The sequence below is a fragment of the Physella acuta genome, unplaced genomic scaffold (genome assembly GCF_028476545.2).
Source record: "Physella acuta isolate Inbredline_101_S28 unplaced genomic scaffold, ASM2847654v3 ptg000353l, whole genome shotgun sequence".
Classification (NCBI taxonomy): domain Eukaryota; kingdom Metazoa; phylum Mollusca; class Gastropoda; family Physidae; genus Physella; species Physella acuta.
The window spans coordinates 342416-369598 of NW_026731872.1; the positions used below are offsets into that span (position 1 = coordinate 342416).

At 39.4% G+C, this 27183-nt stretch overlaps 2 protein-coding genes across 3 annotated transcripts in view; both read right to left on the reverse strand.

Moving 5' to 3' along the window:
- LOC131941211 (usherin) overlaps positions 1 to 5299 on the reverse strand; it is a 91362-nt gene extending 86063 nt beyond the window's left edge. Inside the window, exon 1 of the mRNA XM_059300267.1 lies at positions 5207 to 5299. The gene's annotated coding sequence lies outside the window, so the exon portion shown is untranslated. The remainder of the gene's footprint in view (positions 1 to 5206) is intronic.
- A 3636-nt stretch (positions 5300 to 8935) lies between these two features.
- Positions 8936 to 26720, reverse strand: LOC131941240 (RNA polymerase-associated protein LEO1). Of its 2 annotated transcripts, XM_059300355.1 has the most exons (14): positions 26649 to 26720; positions 26201 to 26438; positions 25759 to 26029; positions 25057 to 25619; positions 24932 to 24973; positions 24644 to 24805; positions 24108 to 24226; positions 23044 to 23186; positions 22657 to 22860; positions 21793 to 21927; positions 21566 to 21701; positions 21204 to 21390; positions 19973 to 20055; positions 8936 to 9309 (listed from the first exon to the last, which is right to left on the reverse strand). In XM_059300355.1, exons 1-14 carry the CDS (start codon positions 26667 to 26669, stop codon positions 9145 to 9147), a joined length of 2469 nt encoding a protein of 822 aa, XP_059156338.1. In that variant the 5' UTR covers positions 26670 to 26720; the 3' UTR covers positions 8936 to 9144. The 2 variants fall into 2 exon arrangements, with proteins under 2 accessions (XP_059156338.1, XP_059156339.1); XM_059300356.1 differs by lacking the exon at positions 25759 to 26029 and having other exon boundaries at positions 8937 to 9309; positions 22657 to 22858; positions 23042 to 23186; positions 25057 to 25613; positions 26200 to 26438.
- Between the last annotated feature and the right edge of the window lie 463 nt (positions 26721 to 27183).

Here is a 27183-nt window from a genome sequence, read left to right on the forward strand (position 1 = left end):
TTGCACTCACTTAAACGAACGCGCCTGTTTCAATTTGATGAGCAATTTTAATACTCCAAGCTTATCCGTAAAATACCTACAACATTTGCACTTGATCAATCCCCGCTAATTATGTAATTATTTTTTTTTCCCAACACCAAAACAAAGTAATTAAAAAGTAAATTATTTTCGACTAATGCAATCGTTTTATAAAGGGAAGTAATTTTGTTTTCCTAATTTATCAAAGGGAAGTAAGTGCTATAGGACTAAATAAAGACATAATTAGAATTTTTGTAAAAGATGATATTTTTTTTAAACTTGTGTTTAATGAACATGCCGACAATTATTACTGTAATTTGAAAAATGAAAATGATTTCCCAACACTTTCAACGGTAATTTTTTAGCTCATAAATTTAGACAAATGCGCACGCTAATTTTCTAACACTTAAATTCGTACACTTCCAACGACATACAAATGCATTACATACAGAACTGAGCTTTATATATTAGATATATATATATATATATATATATCTTTAATTTAATTTCGTGGAAGACAGATTAGACATTTTAGGACCAAAAGACATAATTCGAAACCGTTTAACCGCAGACAAACCACACGCCAACTCAATCAACAACATTAAAACATATTTCAATTTAGTCGACACATACAGAGCGCAATATCCACACACCATACAAACCACCCACGGAAGTAACACATCTGGGAATAGATTCCGTCTAGACAGAATTTACGCCCCATCGAACATGAAAATCAACAAAGTAGAACACCTATTCTCAACACTACAGTTTAGCGACCATACAGCAGTTCTGACAACTTTAAAAAACGAACAAACACAAAACAAATCAAAACACAACACATATTGGAAGTTCAATAATACACTCTTACTAGACGAGCGCTACATTAACACTATAAAAGACTTAATAAAATTTTACACGCAGTCATCACCAAAATTTAACAAAATCCAACATTGGGAAGATTTAAAACAAGACATTAAGCGGGTATCTATCCAATATGCATGTAGCATTAATAGCGTAAGGGCCCACATAGAAACTAAATTAGAAAAACAACTAAGTATACTGAAAGGAATCAATAATAACAAAGAACAAATAGATGCAACAGAAACAGAACTTTCCAAAATACAAGAGCACAAATATCGAGGCGCGCAAATTAGAAGTAGAATCGAACAAATAGGCTCGGAAAATCCCACACACCACACTTTAATTTTAGAACAAAGCTTTCAGAGGGCAAAACAAATCACACATCTCATAGACAACAATAACCAAGAGACGACTGACCCTGAAAAAATTCAATCAATATTTAGAGACTATTATACGCAACTGTATAAGTTCGAAGAGACAAACACAGACATACAAGACAAATACCTTAAGTTTATTAAACCATTACATGACAGCGACAAAATTAATATTGACACCCCCTTTCAGCCAGTCGACATAACCAAAGCCATACTGAAATTAAATTCAAATAAATCGCCAGGGCCGGACGGCCTGACAAGCGAATTTTTTAAAGCCTTTTCAACGGACCTAATTTCTCTCCTTTTAGCTACCTTTAGAGAAATGTTTCTGCTAGAACAATGCCACGAAAATTTCAACAGATCATACATAACATTAATACGCAAACCCAAAACCGATCCTAAACAAACCCAAAACTATAGACCTATTTCTCTCCTAAACACTGATTACAAAATCCTATCCAAAGCTCTAGTCTCCAAAATTGAACCGCACTTGCATAAAATTATAAATGTAGACCAACAATGCAACATCACAGGTAGGAACATACAAAATCACAATCACTTAATTAGAGACATCATCCACTACACACACGAGAAAAACACACAAGCATGCATACTCAGTTTAGATCAAGAAAAAGCCTTCGACCGGGTAGCTCACAAATACCTTCACAAAATCTTAGAAGCAAACAATTTAGGACAATACTTTACGACATGGATAAAAATAATCTATTTTAATGCACATAGTCACTTACTGATAAACCATAATATTTCAATATTTCCCAACCCTTTAGAATAAATAAATCAGTCAGACAAGGCTGTCCCCTATCTCCAATCCTTTATATACTAACACTCGAACCCCTTTTAGAATGCATTAGAAACACTAGAGACATTAGAGGAATCGACATCCCAAATCAATTAAACAAAAAAATTCTAGCGTACGCTGATGATACAGCTTTTACGCTCCAAACCGAAAAATCTATCATACTAATAACAGACATGTTCCTTGACTTTGGGCTGGGTAGCGGGTCAAAAATTAACCTAATGAAAACCAAAATTATGGGACTTGGACGGTGGATCAACAAACCCAATTACCCACTAAACATGCTAGGTACCAACAAACTAAAACTTTACGGCATAACCCACTATAGTAACCCACACACCAACAACGATGATGAATGGAAACAAGTCTTAAGCAAAATCCAAAACACCATAGCACTTTATAAATTTAGCTCAACAACAATTTTTGCTAGGTCATCCATAATTAATAGGTATGTCATCCCAAAAATCACCTATATAGCCACGGCTAAAACAATCCCAAAGCCAACAATTAAACATCTGAATAAAATCATTAGAGAGTACATATTTCAGACCACAATTTCAAACATTAGCCACAACACTTTAGTACAAAACAAACTTCATGGAGGAATAAACCTGCACGATATACAGACCAAAATCAATACATTCAGACTAACACACATTAGCAGAATAATTAGCCAACCAAACTTTCACCCTCTAGCTCACTACTATATAGGCATTCAGCTAAACAAACTTACAAAAATCAATAATACAACTCCACATTACATAGGAGGAAAACTCAGTCCCTTTTACACAGAATGTTTACAAATATTAAAAAACAAGGAAAAACTTGTCCACAAAAAGTCACAAAACATTTACAAAAAGTTAGTGCAAAAGCTCTCAACTCCACTATACAACAGAATCCAATGGTGTAGGAAATACGCTCTAACAGACACAATGGACACCTTCAGAAACCTACACCTCAAAACCATCACACCCAAAGCCAGGGAAATAACTTACAGACTCATCTACAATTCAACACCCCTAGCAAAACAACAGAAACCATTTTGCCCACTATGCAGACAAAACACACCCGAAACCGAAACGCACATCTATTTAGAATGCCCCACCATACAAAACATGAAAAAGACGCTAGAAAACAAAATAATAAAAAACGAGACCTACAATATCGATATAGTCATAACTCTAAACAAAATCCCAATACAAAGAGATAGGACGGACCTAGAGCAAAAAGCAAGGACGGTAGCTATATATAGACAGACTATTTGGAACAGCAGAATAAAAGCAAAACACGACAAGGTACAGTTTACGGGACACGTACTAGACTTGATTTATCGTAGACGACTCGACAATGACAGCACTCAAACACATATACCATAATTAACAACACCAAAACGTAAAGAACATATTATACTGCTTTTGCCACCTGGAACGCCTAATCGAACTGACACATCCCCCTTTCATCACACCCTCTCCGCCCCCACACCGCCTCTAAACCTCATGATCCCAAAAATCAAATTTCCCCTCAAAACTGCATCCCCTCGTCCCCATCACCACCACCCCTGTGATGAAGTACTATGTTAAACAGTGACAATGATGTATTATCCAAATACATTTCTAACAACATCAATGTAACTCCCACCCCTCAACCCCCATGTCCCCACTCTGTGTCGCTTCATTTATCATTTGGCATTTCATTTTCCTATTGTTGCTTTTTGTGTATTGTTTAATTTATAAAGCTTACAAACATTGTAAAGCTTTCATTTGTTACTATATTACTATTATCATATATGTAAGGTACTGTGGTTCACAACGTACAAATGACCCCAATGACCCGTACTCCTTTTGTATTCATTGTATTATCACCAAATTAACACTTACAGTTGTTTCGTTAACTTTACTAATCTAACTCTTTTATGTGAACACCAATTTTTTTGATCTATAAAACTCCACTGTGTCCCTACACGTGATAGCTACACGCCTACCCACCCCTAACCTGTCGGTACTTAACATTCATCTAAACATAAACACCGACTTGAACATACCAACCTTTCACCCTCCCACTAATTCGCTCACACAGCAATCTGTTCGTCAAACCCTCCCCCCCACCCACACACACTACAAATGGTAACACATCAGCAGTCAGATAACACAGCACAAAATTTGACGCTTGGCTTGCCCTAAAACACGCAGTCACCCTCTCCACGCCTCGTCAGACACAGCTACCCACTCCCCCCCCCCCTCCCCCTCTATCCACTTACCCTCAGACATGAAAACACCACTTTCCCTTTAACTGTTCCAACGACCCCACCACCCACCCCAACATCAATTTCGAATATCTATTCATTTACTTTTTAAAGTTCTAAATCTTGTTTCTTTCCCCTCATTTTTTACACAGCAACCTTTTGAAAACTCAATGCGACCAGTACATAAATAAACACTCTTTTAACTAGTCAACTTAATTTGCTTCCCTACATTGAAAATGCTGCACTGGCCCTTTGTCATTCTCCAAAAAAATACCCTTTCCACTCCCCACCCAGACTTCTGACACGTTTATTTGACCTTCACCCCTTTTACTGCCATCTTTTGTAATTTTTGTTATAATCATATACATGACATCACGCAAATATTCATTATGTACATGTTCAAAACCCTTCTTTTTCATTTGAAACTATGTAAAAAAAAATGTGATGTTGATGTACTTGTTTTAATTGCAAATAAAAGTAATAATTAAAAAAAAAATAAAAAAAAAAAAGCCATAAAAAAAAAAAAAAAAAAAAAAAAAAAAAAAAAAAAAAAAAAAAAAAAAATATATATATATTTATATATATATAAGTCAACTTTTTAACTTAACACTTTTGTAAATTTGCAAATTGATGTATCATACTCACCACCACACATCCCCACTCACACAACTCACACACACCAGGCACACACATCTGTTCCTCTTGTAGGTGAATGTCACACAAGTGACGCGGATGATTGGTGATAAAAAAAAACACATACATTTGAATAGTCCTAGATCTAGTGGATAACATACACACTCGTGAATAAATTTAGCTCAAAAATGACACAAATCCAGCATATTGAATTAGATCTAGATCTAATAACAATCATCCAAGAACAATTAAAGCACGAACCAAATTAAAAATTAAGAAAATACTGTTCCACACTTCTGCGATTTGAAGTCCAACACAATAGAACATACAATCGGCGTGAACACAGAAAGTGACACACAAACCAGCGATAAACTTGCCGTGCTTTACCTATAGGCGAGGTGAGCAGATGGCTATTGATCTAAGTCAGGGACGGTAACTACGTTTGACAAATTCGGGCATATCCCAGCGTCTCACAGGTGAAGAATTCCGCTGGTCGTAGCGCTGGTTCAATTATTTAAACTGGGAAATATTGGGGTGGGTACTAACTGGCCTGCCACAGATTTCTAGGGCGGTGTGGTTGAATTGTATCAGACTGTTCAGACAGTGGGCAGAAGAACATGTAGCAGATGACATCAGTAGACTACACACGTGGGATTTGAGTTGTCAATCTTCTCTCTTTTGGTTGTCATTTTTTAAAGCTAAAATGTTTGAAGAAAATAAAAAGCGAGAGTGCGCTCCCCTAAACTTTCTCGTATATTCTTATAGCTTAAAGGGTTGGTATGGTAGCCTACTTCTAGGAAAATTGTGACAAAATCGTTCGTTTTTAGCAAAAGTATCTTTGAATGTGCTTTTCTATGAAAATACGATATAAAATTATCACATTCGGGTTTTTTTTTTGTGAAATGGGAAGTTTATATACGTAAGTATAGGATCTACTACATTTCTTATGGTATGTCCAACTAACTAAAATGGTACTCAAGTTATCGGTATTTCAGAAACCGGAAATAAAGTTAAGAATCTCTTCCGGATACCGGGAAATCATAAATGTATAGGATCTTGTAATTACAATTGAAATTTCATATACCTAACTGAAACGGAGCTCAAGTTAACGTGTTATTATTCTATTTTTTAATTATTTTTTTTTTGAGAAACCGGAAATGCACAATTTCTGGTTAAAAGAAATCGTTCAAAAATTGAAAGAACCTAAGTCTATTACTTACATTTAAAATTTCGTCCACTTAGCTGAAACAGTACCCAACTTATCGTTTTCAAACACACACGCACAAACAGAAACACACGCACACCGAGCGATAGACAAGATAACAAAAGTAATATTTTCCGACTGAGGCATGTGTAAAACGATATTTTGAACGATTACAATACAGTCCCCCGATACTCCGCAGACGAGAAAGTAATATGGTGTATGTAAATATATTGACAGTATAACTAAGCAAATAACGAAACATATATAAAGAAACAAATAACAGAACAAATATGTGATGTACAAAATATAGACGGCGTAGCACTTGCTTTATATCGAGGAGTGCTATGACGTCATCCAGTGTGGGATGGTGTTGACAAAATGTTGACAAGATGTTGCATGGATGGGGTGGTTGAACCTTGTTTTATTAAGCAAACACACATCTGACAAATCCGGGGGAGGGGGGTGGGAGGGGAGGGACGGATCATGATAGTCAAACGTAAAATACTTTCGCACAAAGATTGTTGATACAAAGTTGTGTTTATAGCCGTGATATAAGCACAAAGATTGTTGATATAAAGTTGTGTTTATAGCCGTGATATAAGCACAAAGATTGTTGATACAAAGTTGTGTTTATAGCCGTGATATAAGCACAAAAATTGTTGATATAAAGTTGTGTATAGCCGGTATGGCCAGCCAAGCGAGACCGGCGTGTAGTGACACGCTCGATCAGTTATTGGCGCAGATTGATGCGTGCAGCTGGAGATCGATGGGGGAGTTGTGCCAGATGGTGGCTGAGTCAACAAGGGGGGGGGGGGTGGGGGGTGTCTAACAATTCATTATTTACTTACAGGGAGAAGCAGTGTCATGTAGGCGTGTCTTAGGAGAGATGGCCAAGTTGTGGTGAGACAAGTGGCCAAGTTGTGGTGAGACAAGTGGCCAAGTTGTGGTGATACAAGTGGTCAAGTTGTGGTGAGACAAGTGGCCAAGTTGTGGTGAGACAAGTGGCCAAGTTGTGGTGAGACAAGTGGCCAAGTTGTGGTGAGAAAAGTGGCCAAGTTGTGGCGAGACAAGTGGCCAAGTTGTGGTGAGACAAGTGGCCAAGTTGTGGTGAGACAAGTGGCCAAGTTGTGGTGAGACAAGTGGCCAAGTTGTGGTGAGACAAGTGGCCAAGTTGTGGTGAGACAAGTTGTGGTGAGACAAGTGGCCAAGTTGCGGTGAGACAAGTGGTCAAGTTGTGGTGAGACAAGTGGCCAAGTTGTGGTGAGACAAGTGGCCAAGTTGTGGTGAGACAAGTGGCCAAGTTGTGGTGAGACAAGTGGCCAAGTTGTGGTGAGACAAGTTGTGGTGAGACAAGTGGCCAAGTTGTGGTGAGACAAGTTGTGGTGAGACAAGTGGCCAAGTTGTGGTGAGACAAGTGGCCAAGTTGTGGTGAGACAAGTGGCCAAGTTGTGGTGAGACAAGTGGCCAAGTTGTGGTGAGACAAGTGGCCAAGTTGTGGTGAGACAAGTGGCCAAGTTGTGGTGAGACAAGTGGCCAAGTTGTGGTGAGACAAGTGGCCAAGTTGTGGTGAGACAAGTGGCCAAGTTGTGGTGAGACAAGTGGCCAAGTTGTGGTGAGACAAGTGGCCAAGTTGTGGTGAGACAAGTGGCCACGTTGTGGTGAGAGCAAGTTGTAATGTTAATAGTTATGAGTTATATTCTGCAATGATGTGGTTTGCCTATAAAAATCTCATTAAACATGAAGCTGTACGTTTGTCACGTGATGTCAAGCAACTTGTGAATGACTGCTCACACCTGGACATCACGTGGTACTCATGTTTTGGTCGTGTGAAAACCGACATCATGGTCTGACTCAGTGTGAGGTGGTTGATTTGATCACAAACACGTTTAAAACATGAAACTGTGGGCCGGCGTCAAAGTTTTGCAGTGAGTGAGTTAGGGGTGGGGTTGTCACCATAGGTAGGTTCTTCTACTCCGTGATGGGGTGGGGTTGTCACCATAGGTAGGTTCTACTCCGTGATGGGGTGGGGTTGTCACCATAGGTAGGTTCTACTCCGTGATGGGGTGGGGTTGTCACCATAGGTAGGTTCTTCTACTCCGTGATGGGGTGGGGTTGTCACCATAGGTAGGTTCTACTCCGTGATGGGGTGGGGTTGTCACCATAGGTAGGTTCTACTCCGTGATGGGGTGGGGTTGTCACCATAGGTAGGTTCTTCTACTCCGTGATGGGGTGGGGTTGTCACCATAGGTAGGTTCTACTCCGTGATGGGGTGGGGTTGTCACCATAGGTAGGTTCTTCTACTCCGTGATGGGGTGGGGTTGTCACCATAGGTTGGTTCTACTCCATGATGGGTGGGGTTGTCACCATAGATAGGTTCTACTCCGTGATGGGGTGGGGTTGTCACCATAGGTTGGTTCTACTCCATGATGGGTGGGGTTGTCACCATAGATAGGTTCTACTCCGTGATGGGGTGGGGTTGTCACCATAGGTAGGTTCTACTCCGTGATGGGGTGGGGTTGTCACCATAGATAGGTTCTACTCCGTGATGGGGTGGGGTTGTCACCATAGGTTGGTTCTACTCCATGATGGGTGGGGTTGTCACCATAGATAGGTTCTACTCCGTGATGGGGTGGGGTTGTCACCATAGGTAGGTTCTACTCCATGATGGGGTGGGGTTGTCACCATAGGTAGGTTCTACTCCATGATGGGGTGGGGTTGTCACCATAGGTAGGTTCTACTCAACGCCTGTGATACAGCCACAAGTGTAAATAACAGAGGCGAGATGAAAGAAAAAGTTTTATTTACATGCAAATAACAGAGGCAGGCTCACAACAACCTCCTGGTCTCTCCTCAACTAGCACATCCTTTCTTACCTCCCATTTGTTCAAACACACATCAACCAATCAAAATGCTGCTCAAATTACATATTAAAAATATCCAACCAATCAAAGAACAGTTGACATAAAATAACCAATCAAAACACAACATTTAACAACTAATCGCTATCACTCCCACCTCCTCCCCCAGCACCAGACACATTTTCCACCCCCTCGCCTCCTCCCTTTTCCTCTCCCCCCTCCTCCCCCTCGCTGTCACTGAGTAAAGCTTTGGCTTTCCTTTTCTTGGCACTCAGGTCACCCCCGCCTTCTTCTTCAGATTCCTGGAGACAAACAAATGGGTGGATACATTCACATTTCTCTAGTGGATACACTCACATTTCTCTAGTGGAGACAAACAAATGGGTGGATACATTCACATTTCTCTAGTGGAGACAAACAAATGGGTGGATACATTCACATTTCTCTAGTGGAGACAAACAAATGGGTGGATACATTCACATTTCTCTAGTGGATACATTCACATTTCTCTAGTGGAGACAAACAAATGGGTGGATACATTCACATTTCTCTAGTGGAGACAAACAAATGGGTGGATACATTCACATTAATCTAGTGGATACATTCAAATTTCTCTAGTGGAACAAACAAATGGGTGGATACATTCACATTTCTCTAGTGGATACATTCACATTTCTCTAGTGGAGACAAACAAATGGGTGGATACATTCACATTTCTCTAGTGGAGACAAACAAATGGGTGGATACATTCACATTAATCTAGTGGATACATTCACATTTCTCTAGTGGAGACAAACAAACAAATTGGTGGATACATTCACATTTCTCTAGTGGAGACAAACATATGGGTGGATACATTCACATTTCTCTAGTGGAGACAAACAAACAAATGGGTGGATACATTCACATTTCTCTAGTGGAGACAAACAAATGGGTGGATACATTCACATTTCTCTAGTGGATACATTCACATTTCTCTAGTGGAGACAAACAAACAAATTGGTGGATACATTCACATTTCTCTAGTGGAGACAAACATATGGGTGGATACATTCACATTTCTCTAGTGGAGACAAACAAACAAATGGGTGGATACATTCACATTTCTCTAGTGGATACATTCACATTTCTCTAGTGGAACAAACAAATGGGTGGATACATTCACATTTCTCTAGTGGAACAAACAAATGGGTGGATACATTCACATTTCTCTAGTGGAGACAAACAAATGGGTGGATACATTCACATTTCTCTAGTGGATACATTCACATTTCTCTAGTGGATACATTCACATTTCTCTAGTGGAGACAAACAAACAAATGGGTGGATACATTCACATTTCTCTAGTGGATACATTCACATTTCTCTAGTGGAGACAAACAAACAAATGGGTGGATACATTCACATTTCTCTAGTGGATACATTCACATTTCTCTAGTGGAGACAAACAAACAAATGGGTGGATACATTCACATTTCTCTAGTGGATACATTCACATTTCTCTAGTGGAGACAAACAAATGGGTGGATACATTCACATTTCTCTAGTGGAGACAAACAAATTGGTGGATACATTCACATTTCTCTAGTGGATACATTCACATTTCTCTAGTGGAGACAAACAAATGGGTGGATACATTCACATTTCTCTAGTGGGTACATTCACATTTCTCTAGTGGAGACAAACAATGGGTGGATACATTAACATTTCTCTAGTGGAGACAAACAAATGGGTGGATACATTCACATTTCTCTAGTGGAGACAAACAATGGGTGGATACATTCACATTTCTCTAGTGGAGACAAACAAATGGATGGATACATTCACATTAATCTAGTGGATACATTCACGTTTCTCTAGTGGAGACAAACAAATGGGTGGATACATTCACATTTCTCTAGTGGGTACATTCACATTTCTCTAGTGGAGACAAACAAATTGGTGGATACATTCACATTTCTCTAGTGGAGACAAACAAATGGGTGGATACATTCACATTTCTCTAGTGGAGACAAACAATGGGTGGATACATTCACATTTCTCTAGTGGAGACAAACAAATGGGTGGATACATTCACATTTCTCTAGTGGAGACAAACAATGGGTGGATACATTCACATTTCTCTAGTGGAGACAAACAAATGGATGGATACATTCACATTAATCTAGTGGATACATTCACATTTCTCTAGTGGAGACAAACAAATGGGTGGATACATTCACATTTCTCTAGTGGATACATTCACATTTCTCTAGTGGAGACATGCAATGGGTGGATACATTCACATTTCTCTAGTGGAGACAAACAAATGGGTGGATACATTCACATTTCTCTAGTGGAGACATACAAATTGATGGATACATTCACATTTCTCTAGTGGAGACAAACAAATGGGTGGATACATTCACATTTCTCTAGTGGATACATTCACATTTCTCTAGTGGAGACAAACAAATGGGTGGATACATTCACATTTCTCTAGTGGAGACATACAAATTGATGGATACATTCACATTTCTCTAGTGGAGACAAACAAATGGGTGGATACATTCACATTTCTCTAGTGGATACATTCACATTTCTCTAGTGGAGACAAACAATGGGTGGATACATTCACATTTCTCTAGAGGATACATTCACATTTCTCTAGTGGAGACAAACAAATGGGTGGATACATTCACATTTCTCTAGTGGATACATTCACATTTCTCTAGTGGAGACAAACAAATTGGTGGATACATTCACATTTCTCTAGTGGAGACAAACAAATTGGTGGATACATTTACATTTCTCTAGTGGAGACAAACAAAAGGGTAGATACATTCACATTTCTCTAGTGGATACATTCACATTTCTCTAGTGGATACATTCACATTTCTCTAGTGGAGACAAACAATGGGTGGATACATTCACATTTCTCTAGTGGAACAAACAAATGGGTGGATACATTCACATTTCTCTAGTGGAGACAAACAAATGGGTGGATACATTCACATTTCTCTAGTGGATACATTCACATTTCTCTAGTGGAGACAAACAATTGGGTGGATACATTCACATTTCTCTAGTGGAGACAAACAAATGGGTGGATACATTCACATTTCTCTAGTGGATACATTCACATTTCTCTAGTGGAGACAAACAATGGGTGGATACATTCACATTTCTCTAGTGGAACAAACAAATGGGTGGATACATTCACATTTCTCTAGTGGAGACAAACAAATGGGTGGATACATTCACATTTCTCTAGTGGATACATTCACATTTCTCTAGTGGAGACAAACAATTGGGTGGATACATTCACATTTCTCTAGTGGAGACAAACAATTGGGTGGATACATTCACATTTCTCTAGTGGATACATTCACATTTCTCTAGTGGAGACAAACAAATGGGTGGATACATTCACATTTCTCTAGTGGAGACAAACAATGGGTGGATACATTCACATTTCTCTAGTGGATACATTCACATTTCTCTAGTGGAGACAAACAAACAATGGGTGGATACATTCACATTTCTCTAGTGGAGACAAACAAATTGGTGGATACATTCACATTTCTCTAGTGGAGACAAACAAATGGGTGGATACATTGACATTTCTCTAGTGGATACATTCACATTTCTCTAGTGGAGACAAACAAATGGGTGGATACATTCACATTTCTCTAGTGGAACAAACAAATGGGTGGATACATTCACATTTCTCTAGTGGAGACAAACAAATGGGTGGATACATTCACATTTCTCTAGTGGATACATTCACATTTCTCTAGTGGAACAAACAAATGGGTGGATACATTCACATTTCTCTAGTGGAGACAAACAAATGGGTGGATACATTCACATTTCTCAAGTGGATACATTCACATTTCTCTGGTGGAGACAAACAAATGGGTGGATACATTCACATTTCTCTAGTGGATACATTCACATTTCTCTAGTGGAGACAAACAAATGGGTGGATACATTCACATTAATCTAGTGGATACATTCACATTTCTCTAGTGGAGACAAACAAATGGGTGGATACATTCACATTTCTCTAGTGGAGACAAACAAATGGGTGGATACATTCACATTTCTCTAGTGGAGACAAACAAATGGGTGGATACATTCACATTTCTCTAGTGGATACATTCACATTTCTCTAGTGGAACAAACAAATGGGTGGATACATTCACATTTCTCTAGTGGAGACAAACAAATGGGTGGATACATTCACATTTCTCTAGTGGAGACAAACAAATGGGTGGATACATTCACATTTCTCTAGTGGAGACAAACAAATGGGTGGATACATTCACATTTCTCTAGTGGATACATTCACATTTCTCTAGTGGAGACAAACAAATTGGTGGATACATTCACATTTCTCTAGTGGAGACAAACAAATGGGTGGATACATTCACATTTCTCTAGTGGATACATTCACATTTCTCTAGTGGATACATTCACATTTCTCTAGTGGAGACAAACAAATGGGTGGATACATTCACATTTCTCTAGTGGATACATTCACATTTCTCTAGTGGAGACAAACAATGGGTGGATACATTCACATTTCTCTAGTGGAACAAACAAATGGGTGGATACATTCACATTTCTCTAGTGGAGACAAACAAATGGGTGGATACATTCACATTTCTCTAGTGGATACATTCACATTTCTCTAGTGGAGACAAACAATTGGGTGGATACATTCACATTTCTCTAGTGGAGACAAACAATTGGGTGGATACATTCACATTTCTCTAGTGGATACATTCACATTTCTCTAGTGGAGACAAACAAATGGGTGGATACATTCACATTTCTCTAGTGGAGACAAACAAATGGGTGGATACATTCACATTTCTCTAGTGGATACATTCACATTTCTCTAGTGGAGACAAACAAACAATGGGTGGATACATTCACATTTCTCTAGTGGAGACAAACAAATGGGTGGATACATTCACATTTCTCTAGTGGAGACAAACAAATGGGTGGATACATTCACATTTCTCTAGTGGAGACATACAAATTGGTGGATACATTCACATTTCTCTAGTGGAGACAAACAAATGGGTGGTTACATTGACATTTCTCTAGTGGATACATTCACATTTCTCTAGTGGAGACAAACAATGGGTGGATACATTCACATTTCTCTAGTGGATACATTCACATTTCTCTATTGGAGACAAACAAATGGGTGGATACATTCACATTTCTCTAGTGGATACATTCACATTTCTCTAGTGGAACAAACAAATGGGTGGATACATTCACATTTCTCTAGTGGAGACAAACAAATGGGTGGATACATTCACATTTCTCTAGTGGATACATTCACATTTCTCTAGTGGAGACAAACAAATGGGTGGATACATTCACATTAATCTAGTGGATACATTCACATTTCTCTAGTGGAACAAACAAATGGGTGGATACATTCACATTTCTCTAGTGGAGACAAACAAATGGGTGGATACATTCACATTTCTCTAGTGGAGACAAACAAATGGGTGGATACATTCACATTTCTCTAGTGGAGACAAACAAATGGGTGGATACATTCACATTAATCTAGTGGATACATTCACATTTCTCTAGTGGAGACAAACAAATGGGTGGATACATTCACATTTCTCTAGTGGATACATTCACATTTCTCTAGTGGAGACAAACAAATTGGTGGATACATTCACATTTCTCTAGTGGGTACATTCACATTTCTCTAGTGGAACAAACAAATGGTGGATACATTCACATTTCTCTAGTGGGTACATTCACATTTCTCTAGTGGAGACAAACAAATGGGTGGATACATTCACATTTCTCTAGTGGAACAAACAAATGGGTGGATACATTCACATTTCTCTAGTGGAGACAAACAAATGGGTGGATACATTCACATTTCTCTAGTGGATACATTCACATTTCTCTAGTGGAACAAACAAATGGGTGGATACATTCACATTTCTCTAGTGGAGACAAACAAATGGGTGGATACATTCACATTTCTCTAGTGGATACATTCACATTTCTCTGGTGGAGACAAACAAATGGGTGGATACATTCACATTTCTCTAGTGGATACATTCACATTTCTCTAGTGGAGACAAACAAATGGGTGGATACATTCACATTAATCTAGTGGATACATTCACATTTCTCTAGTGGAGACAAACAAATGGGTGGATACATTCACATTTCTCTAGTGGAGACAAACAAATGGGTGGATACATTCACATTTCTCTAGTGGAGACAAACAAATGGGTGGATACATTCACATTTCTCTAGTGGATACATTCACATTTCTCTAGTGGAACAAACAAATGGGTGGATACATTCACATTTCTCTAGTGGAGACAAACAAATGGGTGGATACATTCACATTTCTCTAGTGGATACATTCACATTTCTCTAGTGGAGACAAACAAATGGGTGGATACATTCACATTTCTCTAGTGGAGACAAACAAATGGGTGGATACATTCACATTTCTCTAGTGGAGACAAACAAATGGATGGATACATTCACATTTCTCTAGTGGAGACAAACAAATGGGTGGATACATTCACATTTTTCTAGTGGATACATTCACATTTCTCTAGTGGAGACAAACAATGGGTGGATACATTCACATTTCTCTAGTGGATACATTCACATTTCTCTAGTGGAGACAAACAAATGGGTGGATACATTCACATTTCTCTAGTGGATACATTCACATTTCTCTAGTGGAGACAAACAAATTGGTGGATACATTCACATTTCTCTAGTGGAGACAAACAAATTGGTGGATACATTCACATTTCTCTAGTGGAGACAAACAAATGGGTGGATACATTCACATTTCTCTAGTGGATACATTCACATTTCTCTAGTGGATACATTCACATTTCTCTAGTGGAGACAAACAAATGGGTGGATACATTCACATTTCTCTAGTGGATACATTCACATTTCTCTAGTGGAGACAAACAATGGGTGGATACATTCACATTTCTCTAGTGGAACAAACAAATGGGTGGATACATTCACATTTCTCTAGTGGAGACAAACAAATGGGTGGATACATTCACATTTCTCTAGTGGATACATTCACATTTCTCTAGTGGAGACAAACAATTGGGTGGATACATTCACATTTCTCTAGTGGAGACAAACAATTGGGTGGATACATTCACATTTCTCTAGTGGATACATTCACATTTCTCTGGTGGAGACAAACAAATGGGTGGATACATTCACATTTCTCTAGTGGAGACAAACAATGGGTGGATACATTCACATTTCTCTAGTGGATACATTCACATTTCTCTAGTGGAGACAAACAAACAATTGGGTGGATACATTCACATTTCTCTAGTGGAGACATACAAATTGGTGGATACATTCACATTTCTCTAGTGGAGACAAACAAATGGGTGGATACATTGACATTTCTCTAGTGGATACATTCACATTTCTCTAGTGGAGACAAACAATGGGTGGATACATTCACATTTCTCTAGTGGATACATTCACATTTCTCTAGTGGAGACAAACAAATGGGTGGATACATTCACATTTCTCTAGTGGATACATTCACATTTCTCTAGTGGAGACAAACAAATGGGTGGATACATTCACATTTCTCTAGTGGAGACAAACAAATGGGTGGATACATTCACATTAATCTAGTGGATACATTCACATTTCTCTAGTGGAGACAAACAAATGGGTGGATACATTCACATTTCTCTAGTGGATACATTCACATTTCTCTAGTGGAGACAAACAAATGGGTGGATACATTCACATTTCTCTAGTGGAGACAAACAAATGGGTGGATACATTCACATTTCTCTAGTGGATACATTCACATTTCTCTAGTGGAGACAAACAATTGGGTGGATACATTCACATTTCTCTAGTGGAGACAAACAAATGGGTGGATACATTCACATTAATCTAGTGGATACATTCACATTTCTCTAGTGGAGACAAACAAATGGGTGGATACATTCACATTTCTCTAGTGGATACATTCACATTTCTCTAGTGGAGACAAACAAATTGGTGGATACATTCACATTTCTCTAGTGGAGACAAACAAATGGGTGGATACATTCACATTTCTCTAGTGGATACATTCACATTTCTCTAGTGGAGACAAACAATGGGTGGATACATTCACATTTCTCTAGTGGAGACAAACAAATGGGTGGATACATTCACATTTCTCTAGTGGAGACAAACAAATGGGTGGATACATTCACATTTCTCTAGTGGAGACAAACAAATGGGTGGATACATTCACATTTCTCTAGTGGAGACAAACAAATGGGTGGATACATTCACATTTCTCTAGTGGAGACAAACAAATGGGTGGATACATTCACATTTCTCTAGTGGATACATTCACATTTCTCTAGTGGATACATTCACATTTCTCTAGTGGAGACAAACAAATGGGTGGATACATTCACATTTCTCTAGTGGATACATTCACATTTCTCTAGTGGAGACAAACAATGGGTGGATACATTCACATTTCTCTAGTGGAACAAACAAATGGGTGGATACATTCACATTTCTCTAGTGGAGACAAACAAATGGGTGGATACATTCACATTTCTCTAGTGGATACATTCACATTTCTCTAGTGGAGACAAACAATTGGGTGGATACATTCACATTTCTCTAGTGGAGACAAACAATTGGGTGGATACATTCACATTTCTCTAGTGGATACATTCACATTTCTCTGGTGGAGACAAACAAATGGGTGGATACATTCACATTTCTCTAGTGGAGACAAACAATGGGTGGATACATTCACATTTCTCTAGTGGATACATTCACATTTCTCTAGTGGAGACAAACAAACAATTGGGTGGATACATTCACATTTCTCTAGTGGAGACATACAAATTGGTGGATACATTCACATTTCTCTAGTGGAGACAAACAAATGGGTGGATACATTGACATTTCTCTAGTGGATACATTCACATTTCTCTAGTGGAGACAAACAATGGGTGGATACATTCACATTTCTCTAGTGGATACATTCACATTTCTCTAGTGGAGACAAACAAATGGGTGGATACATTCACATTTCTCTAGTGGATACATTCACATTTCTCTAGTGGAGACAAACAAATGGGTGGATACATTCACATTTCTCTAGTGGAGACAAACAAATGGGTGGATACATTCACATTAATCTAGTGGATACATTCACATTTCTCTAGTGGAGACAAACAAATGGGTGGATACATTCACATTTCTCTAGTGGATACATTCACATTTCTCTAGTGGAGACAAACAAATGGGTGGATACATTCACATTTCTCTAGTGGAGACAAACAAATGGGTGGATACATTCACATTTCTCTAGTGGATACATTCACATTTCTCTAGTGGAGACAAACAATTGGGTGGATACATTCACATTTCTCTAGTGGAGACAAACAAATGGGTGGATACATTCACATTTCTCTAGTGGAGACAAACAAATGGGTGGATACATTCACATTTCTCTAGTGGATACATTCACATTTCTCTAGTGGAACAAACAAATGGGTGGATACATTCACATTTCTCTAGTGGAGACAAACAAATGGGTGGATACATTCACATTTCTCTAGTGGAGACAAACAAATGGGTGGATACATTCACATTAATCTAGTGGATACATTCACATTTCTCTAGTGGAGACAAACAAATGGGTGGATACATTCACATTTCTCTAGTGGAGACAAACAAATGGGTGGATACATTCACATTTCTCTAGTGGAGACAAACAAATGGGTGGATACATTCACATTTCTCTAGTGGATACATTCACATTTCTCTAGTGGAGACAAACAAATGGGTGGATACATTCACATTTCTCTAGTGGAGACAAACAAATGGGTGGATACATTCACATTTCTCTAGTGGAGACAAACAAATGGGTGGATACATTCACATTTCTCTAGTGGAGACAAACAAATGGGTGGATACATTCACATTTCTCTAGTGGAGACAAACAAATGGGTGGATACATTCACATTTCTCATCACTTAATATAAACCAGGCCAACTTACCTCATCACTTAATATAAACCTGGCCAACTTACTCATCACTGAATATAAACCTGGCCAACTTACCTCATCACTTAATATAAACCAGGCCAACTTACCTCATCACTTAATATAAACCAGGCCAACTTACCTCATCACTTAATATAAACCAGGCCAACTTACCTCATCACTTAATATAAACCTGGCCAACTTACCTCATCACTTAATATAAACCAGGCCAACTTACCTCATCACTTAATATAAACCTGACCAACTTACCTCATCACTAAATATAAACCAGGCCAACTTACCTCATCACTTAATATAAACCTGGCCAACTTACCTCATCACTTAATATAAACCAGGCCAACTTACCTCATCACTTAATATAAACCTGGCCAACTTACCTCATCACTTAATATAAACCAGGCCAACTTACCTCATCACTTAATATAAATCTGGCCAACTTACCTCATCACTTAATATAAACCAGGCCAACTTACCTCATCACTGAATATAAACCAGGCCAACTTACCTCATCACTGAATATAAATCTGGCCAACTTACCTCATCACTTAATATAAATCTGGCCAACTTACCTCATCACTGAATATAAACCAGGCCAACTTACCTCATCACTTAATATAAACCAGGCCAACTTACCTCATCACTTAATATAAACCTGGCCAACTTACCTCATCACTTAATATAAACCAGGCCAACTTACCTCATCACTTAATATAAATCTGGCCAACTTACCTCATCACTTAATATAAACCAGGCCAACTTACCTCATCACTGAATATAAACCAGGCCAACTTACCTCATCACTGAATATAAATCTGGCCAACTTACCTCATCACTTAATATAAATCTGGCCAACTTACCTCATCAATTAATATAAACCTGGCCAACTTACCTCATCACTTAAGATCCTCTTGACCTTCTTACGGCTCTCCTTCTCCTCCTCGCTCTCATCGCTTGAGTAGATGTTTGCCCTTTCTGTAATTATACATTTTTTTATGAATTCAAACCAGAAAACTCAATCAGTTAGCAATTGGGTCCATGTGACTTAAGGTACTGTGATTGTTGAATGTGAAGAACAGAACTCATTAGAAAATGTTTGTGTAGTGGTATGGTTGGTGTTGGGGATATCAACTTACACAACAACTTATAAGTAAAATAAAATGGCAAAAATTAAACCAGCAATTCATTTAGTTAAAAACTGATTGAATTGTTTCATTCTAAACATGAAATAAATTCTTGGTTTAGTCCACATTTTGAACTAACACAACTTCTTGTTATCCTAAGTTATTGCCCTTTACATAAGTGTAGCTTTAAACATGAAACAATTATTTTTAAGTTCAAAGAATTTATTTATTTGCAATTTGTTAGAGAACATGATGAAAGATTATCCACCTTCAATATTTAGGACTATTTATTTTTAAAAATTTGAATAGAGACTAGGACAAAATTTTTTTCTTTCCCACACTCAGTTCAAGCAAATGTAAGTCACACTGTGTAAGGACGGATTTAGTACTTTAGGTAGTGAACATTAGCAAATGTAAGTCACACTGTGTAAGGAAGGATTTAGTACTTTAGGTAGTGAACATTAGCAAATGTAAGTCACTTTGTGTAAGGAAGGATTTAGTACTTTAGGTAGTGAACATTAGCAAATGTAAGTCACTTTGTGTAAGGAAGGATTTAGTACTTTTGGTAGTGAACATTAGCAAATGTAAGTCACTTTGTGTAAGGAAGGATTTAGTACTTTTGGTAGTGAACATTAGCAAATGTAAGTCACACTGTGTAAGGAAGGATTTAGTACTTTTGGTAGTGAACATTAGCAAATGTAAATCACACTGTGTAAGGAAGGATTTAGTACTTTAGGTAGTGAACATTCATCTGAAAAGTGGGCTGGAATGGTCTGATGATAGAGCGTATGACTGCTAACTCAAAAGTCTGGGGTTTGGATCCTAGGGTTGATTCCGTAGGAGGTCCATGAGTCCACTCAGCTCTGATGAGTAGCTGACTCAAGTCATATGCAGAGGTCACAGTCACAGGTGAACTCTACTTCATCTGCCATATGGACAGCCAGATTCAAAAGGGTAAGTTCCCCCCTCCCCCCACTGCAGAAAAGACAAATATCTTACTGTTGTCCTTGTTCTGCTTGTATTTGTTCTTGATAGCGCTGATAGAGATTGCCTCTTCATCCTCATCATCATCCTCATCACGACCCTCTAAGTAGGATGATGTCAGCCCTCGTGTGTGTGACCTCTCTCTCACACGTTTCTGCTGACTCTCACGACGAATGGAAGCCCGCAGTTTCTCTTCCTCTTTCTGTTGAGTTCATCACATATGGTTTGTCTCATTAGTGCAATGTCAAGTATAAACAAAGTCAAAGACCACTAAAAGCTTCTATGCTCTCACACTGAGGAGAAATGTGTCCCACTTTAAGCCCTGCCCCACCCCCTCTGAACAAAACCTTTCTATTGGTAAAACCAAAGGCCCTGACCTTCATCATGTCAGATCTGTTGGCCTCAGGATCCAGTCCAGTGATGGGTAGAATCTTGACCTTTTGGGTCTTAGTTGTGCGGTCAGCTAAAGACATGGTCATCTTGCGATGGGTGAATGAATCTGTGGAATGTGGCCTGTAACAAACAAATCCATTGTGTCAGCACTAGAAACCCACACAGCATCAAGCAAATGATGATTGTAAGAGCTAGATAGACTGGCAGTTACCTGAAGACTAGTTTGGTCTTGAAGATGGACTGACCCTGCAGGCCAGTACCCTGCCTGACAAACAAGTGGTTGAAATCTCCTTGTAGTGGCATGGAGTACACGTCAAATATTTCATCTCCCAAGTGTAAGGACATGCTGGAATACATCAAGTACATGTAAGGACATGCTGAAATACATCAAGTACATGTAAGGACATGCTGGAATACATCAAGTACATGTAAGGACATGCTGAAATACATCAAGTACATGTAAGGACATGCTGGAATACATCAAGTACATGTAAGGACATGCTGAAATACATCAAGTACATGTAAGGACATGCTGGAATACATCAAGTACATGTAAGGACATGCTGAAATACATCAAGTACATGTAAGGACATGCTGGAATACATCAAGTACATGTAAGGACATGCTGGAATACATTAAGTACATGTAAGGACATGCTGGAATACATCAAGTACATGTAAGGACATGCTGGAATACATTAAGTACATGTAAGGACATGCTGGAATACAGCAAGTACATGTAAGGACATGCTGGAATACAGCAAGTACATGTAAGGACATGCTGGAATACATCAAGTACATGTAAGGACATGCTGGAATACAGCAAGTACATGTAAGGACATACTGGAATACATCAAGTACATGTAAGGACCACACCATCCACTCACCTGATCACACCATCCATACACCTGACCACACCATCCACTCACCTGACCACACCATCCACACACCTGACCACACCATCCACACACCTGACCACACCATCCACTCACCTGACCACATCATCCACACAACTGACCACACCATCCACACACCTGACCACACCATCCACACACCAGACTACATTATCCACTCACCTGCCATCTGACCACTTAACCATTCTTGCGTTGCTCTCCCTGAGAGTTTGCCCATTGTCGTCCTTCACCTCGTTACCCTCTTCGTCCACCTTCTTGCGCCACCTGATTGTGTTCTCAACACGAAGTTTTAACCTAGCTCTGCCTTCCTCGTCCAACACCTCATCTTCATCTACTTCATCTTCATATGTTTCAGCATCGTAAGGTCTGAGGACAAATTCAACACAGTGAACCAAACTAAGCCTGGCAAATATTTCTACAATACAAACACTGTCAAGTTTACAACTTGGTTTTGTATAGTCTTAAGAAATTAATGTTTATAATATAAACCCAGAAGGTAGGTTTGGACTGTGTTATTGAGGGCAGCACTGATGTAAGTACACAACAGACCTGGTCTCAACACTGAGAAAGTTGGGCAGTTTGACGTAATGCAGGGCTGACCCCAGATCTGTCACTATACGAGGGATCTCCACTTCTATACGGTTTTCTGGTGGTTCCTCCTCTTTATTCTCATCATCGTCATCAATAACACCCTAGACAAAATATTTTAGAACCATCATCAATAACACCCTAGACAAAATATTTTAGAACATCATCAATACGTAAAGTACTTAAATATTTGTATCAGCATAATCAATGCCTACTCTAGCACAGGCTACAGGACATGCAAGAAAAAGTTGATGCATTAGGAGCCATCTCGCAGCGCGTAGGTCTCAAGATCAACAAAGAAAAGACAGAAATGATGAGAATTAACAATAAACAGGAGGCTCCAGTGACAATAGACGGAAGACAGGTAAATGATGTGCAAGAGTTTGGCTACCTTGGCAGCAAGATCAGCAAAACGGGAGGCACAGATGAGGACATACGCGCAAGTAATAGAGCCCAATGCGCTTTCACAGTCCTGCGACCCATATGGAAAAGTTCGGCCATCTCCATTACCACAAAAATTAGGATATTTAAATCTAATGTCAAGGCAGTTCTGCTGTATGGAGCAGAGACATGGAGAGTCTCCAAGGCAAGCACAGCAAAGATACAGACCTTCATGAATAGATGCCTTAGACAGATACTGAAACTGAGATGGCAGGACAAAGTGCCGAACTTGGAACTATGGAGGAAAGCTAGGCAGGAGCCTATAGGTGTGCAAATAAGAAGGAGGAAGTGGCGCTGGGTGGGTCACACACTGCGAAAGGCTCACACAAATGTTACACGCCAAGCGCTTGAGTGGAACCTCCAAGGAAAGCGGAAGAGAGGGCGCCCAAGACAGACCTGGAGGCGGAGTCTTCTTGAAGAACTGAATCCAACAGGGATGTTTTGAGAGATGTCAAAATTAATAGCCGAGGATAGGAAGAAATGGAAGGAAATGGTGGAGGCCCTATGCTCCATAAGGAGCAAAGAGGACTAAGTCAAGTAAGTCATAATCAATGCCACCAGAATGGTAAAGGGCGTGTACCTACCCTTCTGACCACCTCATCCCCATCTTCCCTTCTCTTTTCTTTATCCTCCTCATCAGAGCTGATGTCTCCAGCATCTCCAAACAGCTCCATGGCATTCAGGTCAGTCAGATCCATGTCAGCTAAAACACACAAGTCAGTTCAATTTCAGGTCAGTCAGGTCCATGTCAGCTAAAACACACAAGTCAGTTCAATTTCAGGTCAGTCAGGTCCATGTCAGCTAAAACACACAAGTCAGTTCAATCCATGTCAGCTAAAACACACAGTTCAATCCATGTCAGCTGACACAAACAATACCCTAATCAAATCTGCTTACAACTATGTCATTAACATTAAGCAACTCCTGCTAAAAGCATACATCTAAACACAAAACAAAGTTTAAAATACATCTGAAAAGCTCTTAATGCAGAAAATTGTTTTTAAATGAAAAAAAAGTAAAGTGCAGCTTAACTATTTATATTAAAATAATGATTGTAAAAATAATTATTGTAACTTTTACTTTTTCCCAGTAAACAAAAGCCTGAACAAATAATTTTTACCTTCTTTGAGTAGCGCATCTCTTTCTGCTTGGTCTATCTCATCCAAACCATCATTATCATGTGCATCATCATCTTCATCATCGCTGCCAATTTGCCTGCGAGATTTCTTGTGTGGAACATCACTGCCAGAATCAGAATCAGAGCCAGAAGCTTTCCTTCGCCCTGAGACAAACCAATCAAGGTTTACCATGTACTTTACAGAAGTCGATGTGTCACAAAATAGTGTTCAAGCACATTTATAATACATTTAGGCTAATATATGCTCAACTCAAAGAATGTGAGACTTACTAGTTGATGAGGCCTGGCTGACAACACTACTGGCTCGGCTACCTACAAGTAATATAAGAATCATTTAGTGATAAATTAAAGCTTGTGTTTGCTTAGTGCTGAGTACTGATTAGTGCTGCTCCTACCTGCTCTACTGCTGTGGGCAGATCCACTTTTATGGCTTCCACTCTTCTGACTTCTGGCGGGACTAGCACTCCCACTTCTTGCACTACCTGCAGGGCTTGCACTCCTGTGGCTACCTGCAGGGCTTGCACTCCTGTGGCTACCTGCAGGGCTACCACTCCTGTGGCTACCTGCAGGGCTACCACTCCTGTGGCTACCTGCAGGGCTACCACTCCTGTGGCTACCTGCAGGGCTACCACTCCTGTGGCTACCCGCAGGGCTACCACTCCTGTGGCTACCCACAGGGCTACCACTCCTGTGGCTACCTGCAGGGCTTGCACTCCTGTGGCTACCTGCAGGGCTTGCACTCCTGTGGCTACCTGCAGGGCTTGCACTCCTGTGGCTACCTGCAGGGCTACCACTCCTGTGGCTACCTGCAGGGCTACCACTCCTGTGGCTACCTGCTGGGCTACCACTCCTGTGGCTACCTGCAGGGCTACCACTCCTGTGGCTACCTGCAGGGCTACCACTCCTGTGGCTACCTGCAGGGCTACCACTCCTGTGGCTACCTGCTGGACTTTCACTCCTAAATGAACAAAAATAAAACATTTAATCTAACAATCACTAGAAAAGCTTAAGAACAAGATTTTAATAAAAATTTTTTACTAATCCACATCTTTACTTTCACACTTAGCAATGTGTTCAACTATCCTCATTTAAAGTACCTATGGCTTTCAGCAGGACTTCCTGATCTGTGGCTACCTGCTGGACTGCCTGGTGCACTTCCTGCTGGACTGGCCGGTGCACTATCTGCTGGACTGGCTGGTGCACTATCCGCTGGACTACCAGGTGCACTACCTGCTGGACTACCAGGTGCACTACCTGCTGGACTGCCACTCCTACTTCTGTGACTACCTGCTGGACTGCCCGGTGCACTACCAGGTGCACTACCTGCTGGACTGCCACTCCTACTCCTGTGACTCCCCACTGGACTTCCTAAATATTAAACAAATAATTAATTAAAACTGAAATATAAACATGGCTGTAAATTTCTTGGCATGTAATTTTTTACTAATTAAAATAAAAATCGGTAAAATAAAAATCAACAGACACAATTTCATTATATTACACCAGTGAAGTAGAAGAGATAACAAAAAAGGAGCTTGCCTATTGGGCTTCTGTCACTGTCTGCTGGGCTTCCACTTCTCTGACTGCCTGCAGGACTGGCACTCCTGTGGCTCCCTGCAGGACTACCACTTCCCTGGCTGCCTGCAGGACTTGCGCTCCTATTGCTGCCTGCAGGGCTGACACTCCTGTGGCTCCCTGCAGGACTACCACTTCTGTTGCTGCCAGGACTTTGTGCTGGGCTTGATGCTCTACTGCTTGCTGCTTCATCATTGGAGTTCTAGGAAAAAAGATTTTCTTCATTAGATCTCTAAAAAAATCTCTACAACTAGACTACATCCCACATCTACTACTGAAGTCTATAAAAATGTAACCCCAAAATCGTGTTAATAAAGTGTAACTAGTTCCAAAAACAAACTATAGAATCTACTATTGAAAATTAGTTCACATAATTTATATTTCTATAAGAAAGATGATAGATTCTACTCACTTCGTTTTCAGAATCAGCCATTTTAAAACAGGAAAAACTAAAACGAAAGAAAGAAACGTTAGTCTAAACACCAAAAACAAAAAGAATCAAAATATAATAACGCAATACAAATTTCTGTTACACTGCTTCGTAATAAAAACGTAAAAAATAATAATTAAATAATTCACAACACAATATTACGAGGATTACTGAGGCGATGTGTGACGAAGAATAGTGGTGCTCAGAAAGTGTGACGACACTTTCTTTTTTAAAAGTTTGAAACTGAATTTTAACTGGTAGGCTATTTTAAATTTTAAAAACTTTTTTTTGCAAATTGCTAGAATCTAGATCTAAATAATGAGAGGGGGGGTGTATCAATCTTTTTTAAATGTGTGACGCCGTTTATGGACTATCCCCAACCATAATACCGACAACTTCTATTTATTTTATATTTGTGAATGTCATGTTTTCTTTGTTATTATTTTAAAATATTTTGGTTGTTAGCGTTTACTTTTTCATCGTGACCCATGACCTTTTCTCTAGTATACTCTAACTA

What these genes read in the sequence shown, in the direction of transcription:
- LOC131941240 (XM_059300355.1), bottom strand. Translation starts at nt 26,669, where the DNA reads ATGGCTGATTCTGAAAACGAA. An exon ending in ACAGATCTGACATGATGAAG is followed by an intron (nt 21,391 to 21,565) that starts GTCAGGGCCTTT and finishes TGAACTCAACAG; the next exon opens with AAAGAGGAAGAGAAACTGCG. An exon ending in CAAGCAGAACAAGGACAACA is followed by an intron (nt 20,056 to 21,203) that starts GTAAGATATTTG and finishes GTATAATTACAG; the next exon opens with AAAGGGCAAACATCTACTCA.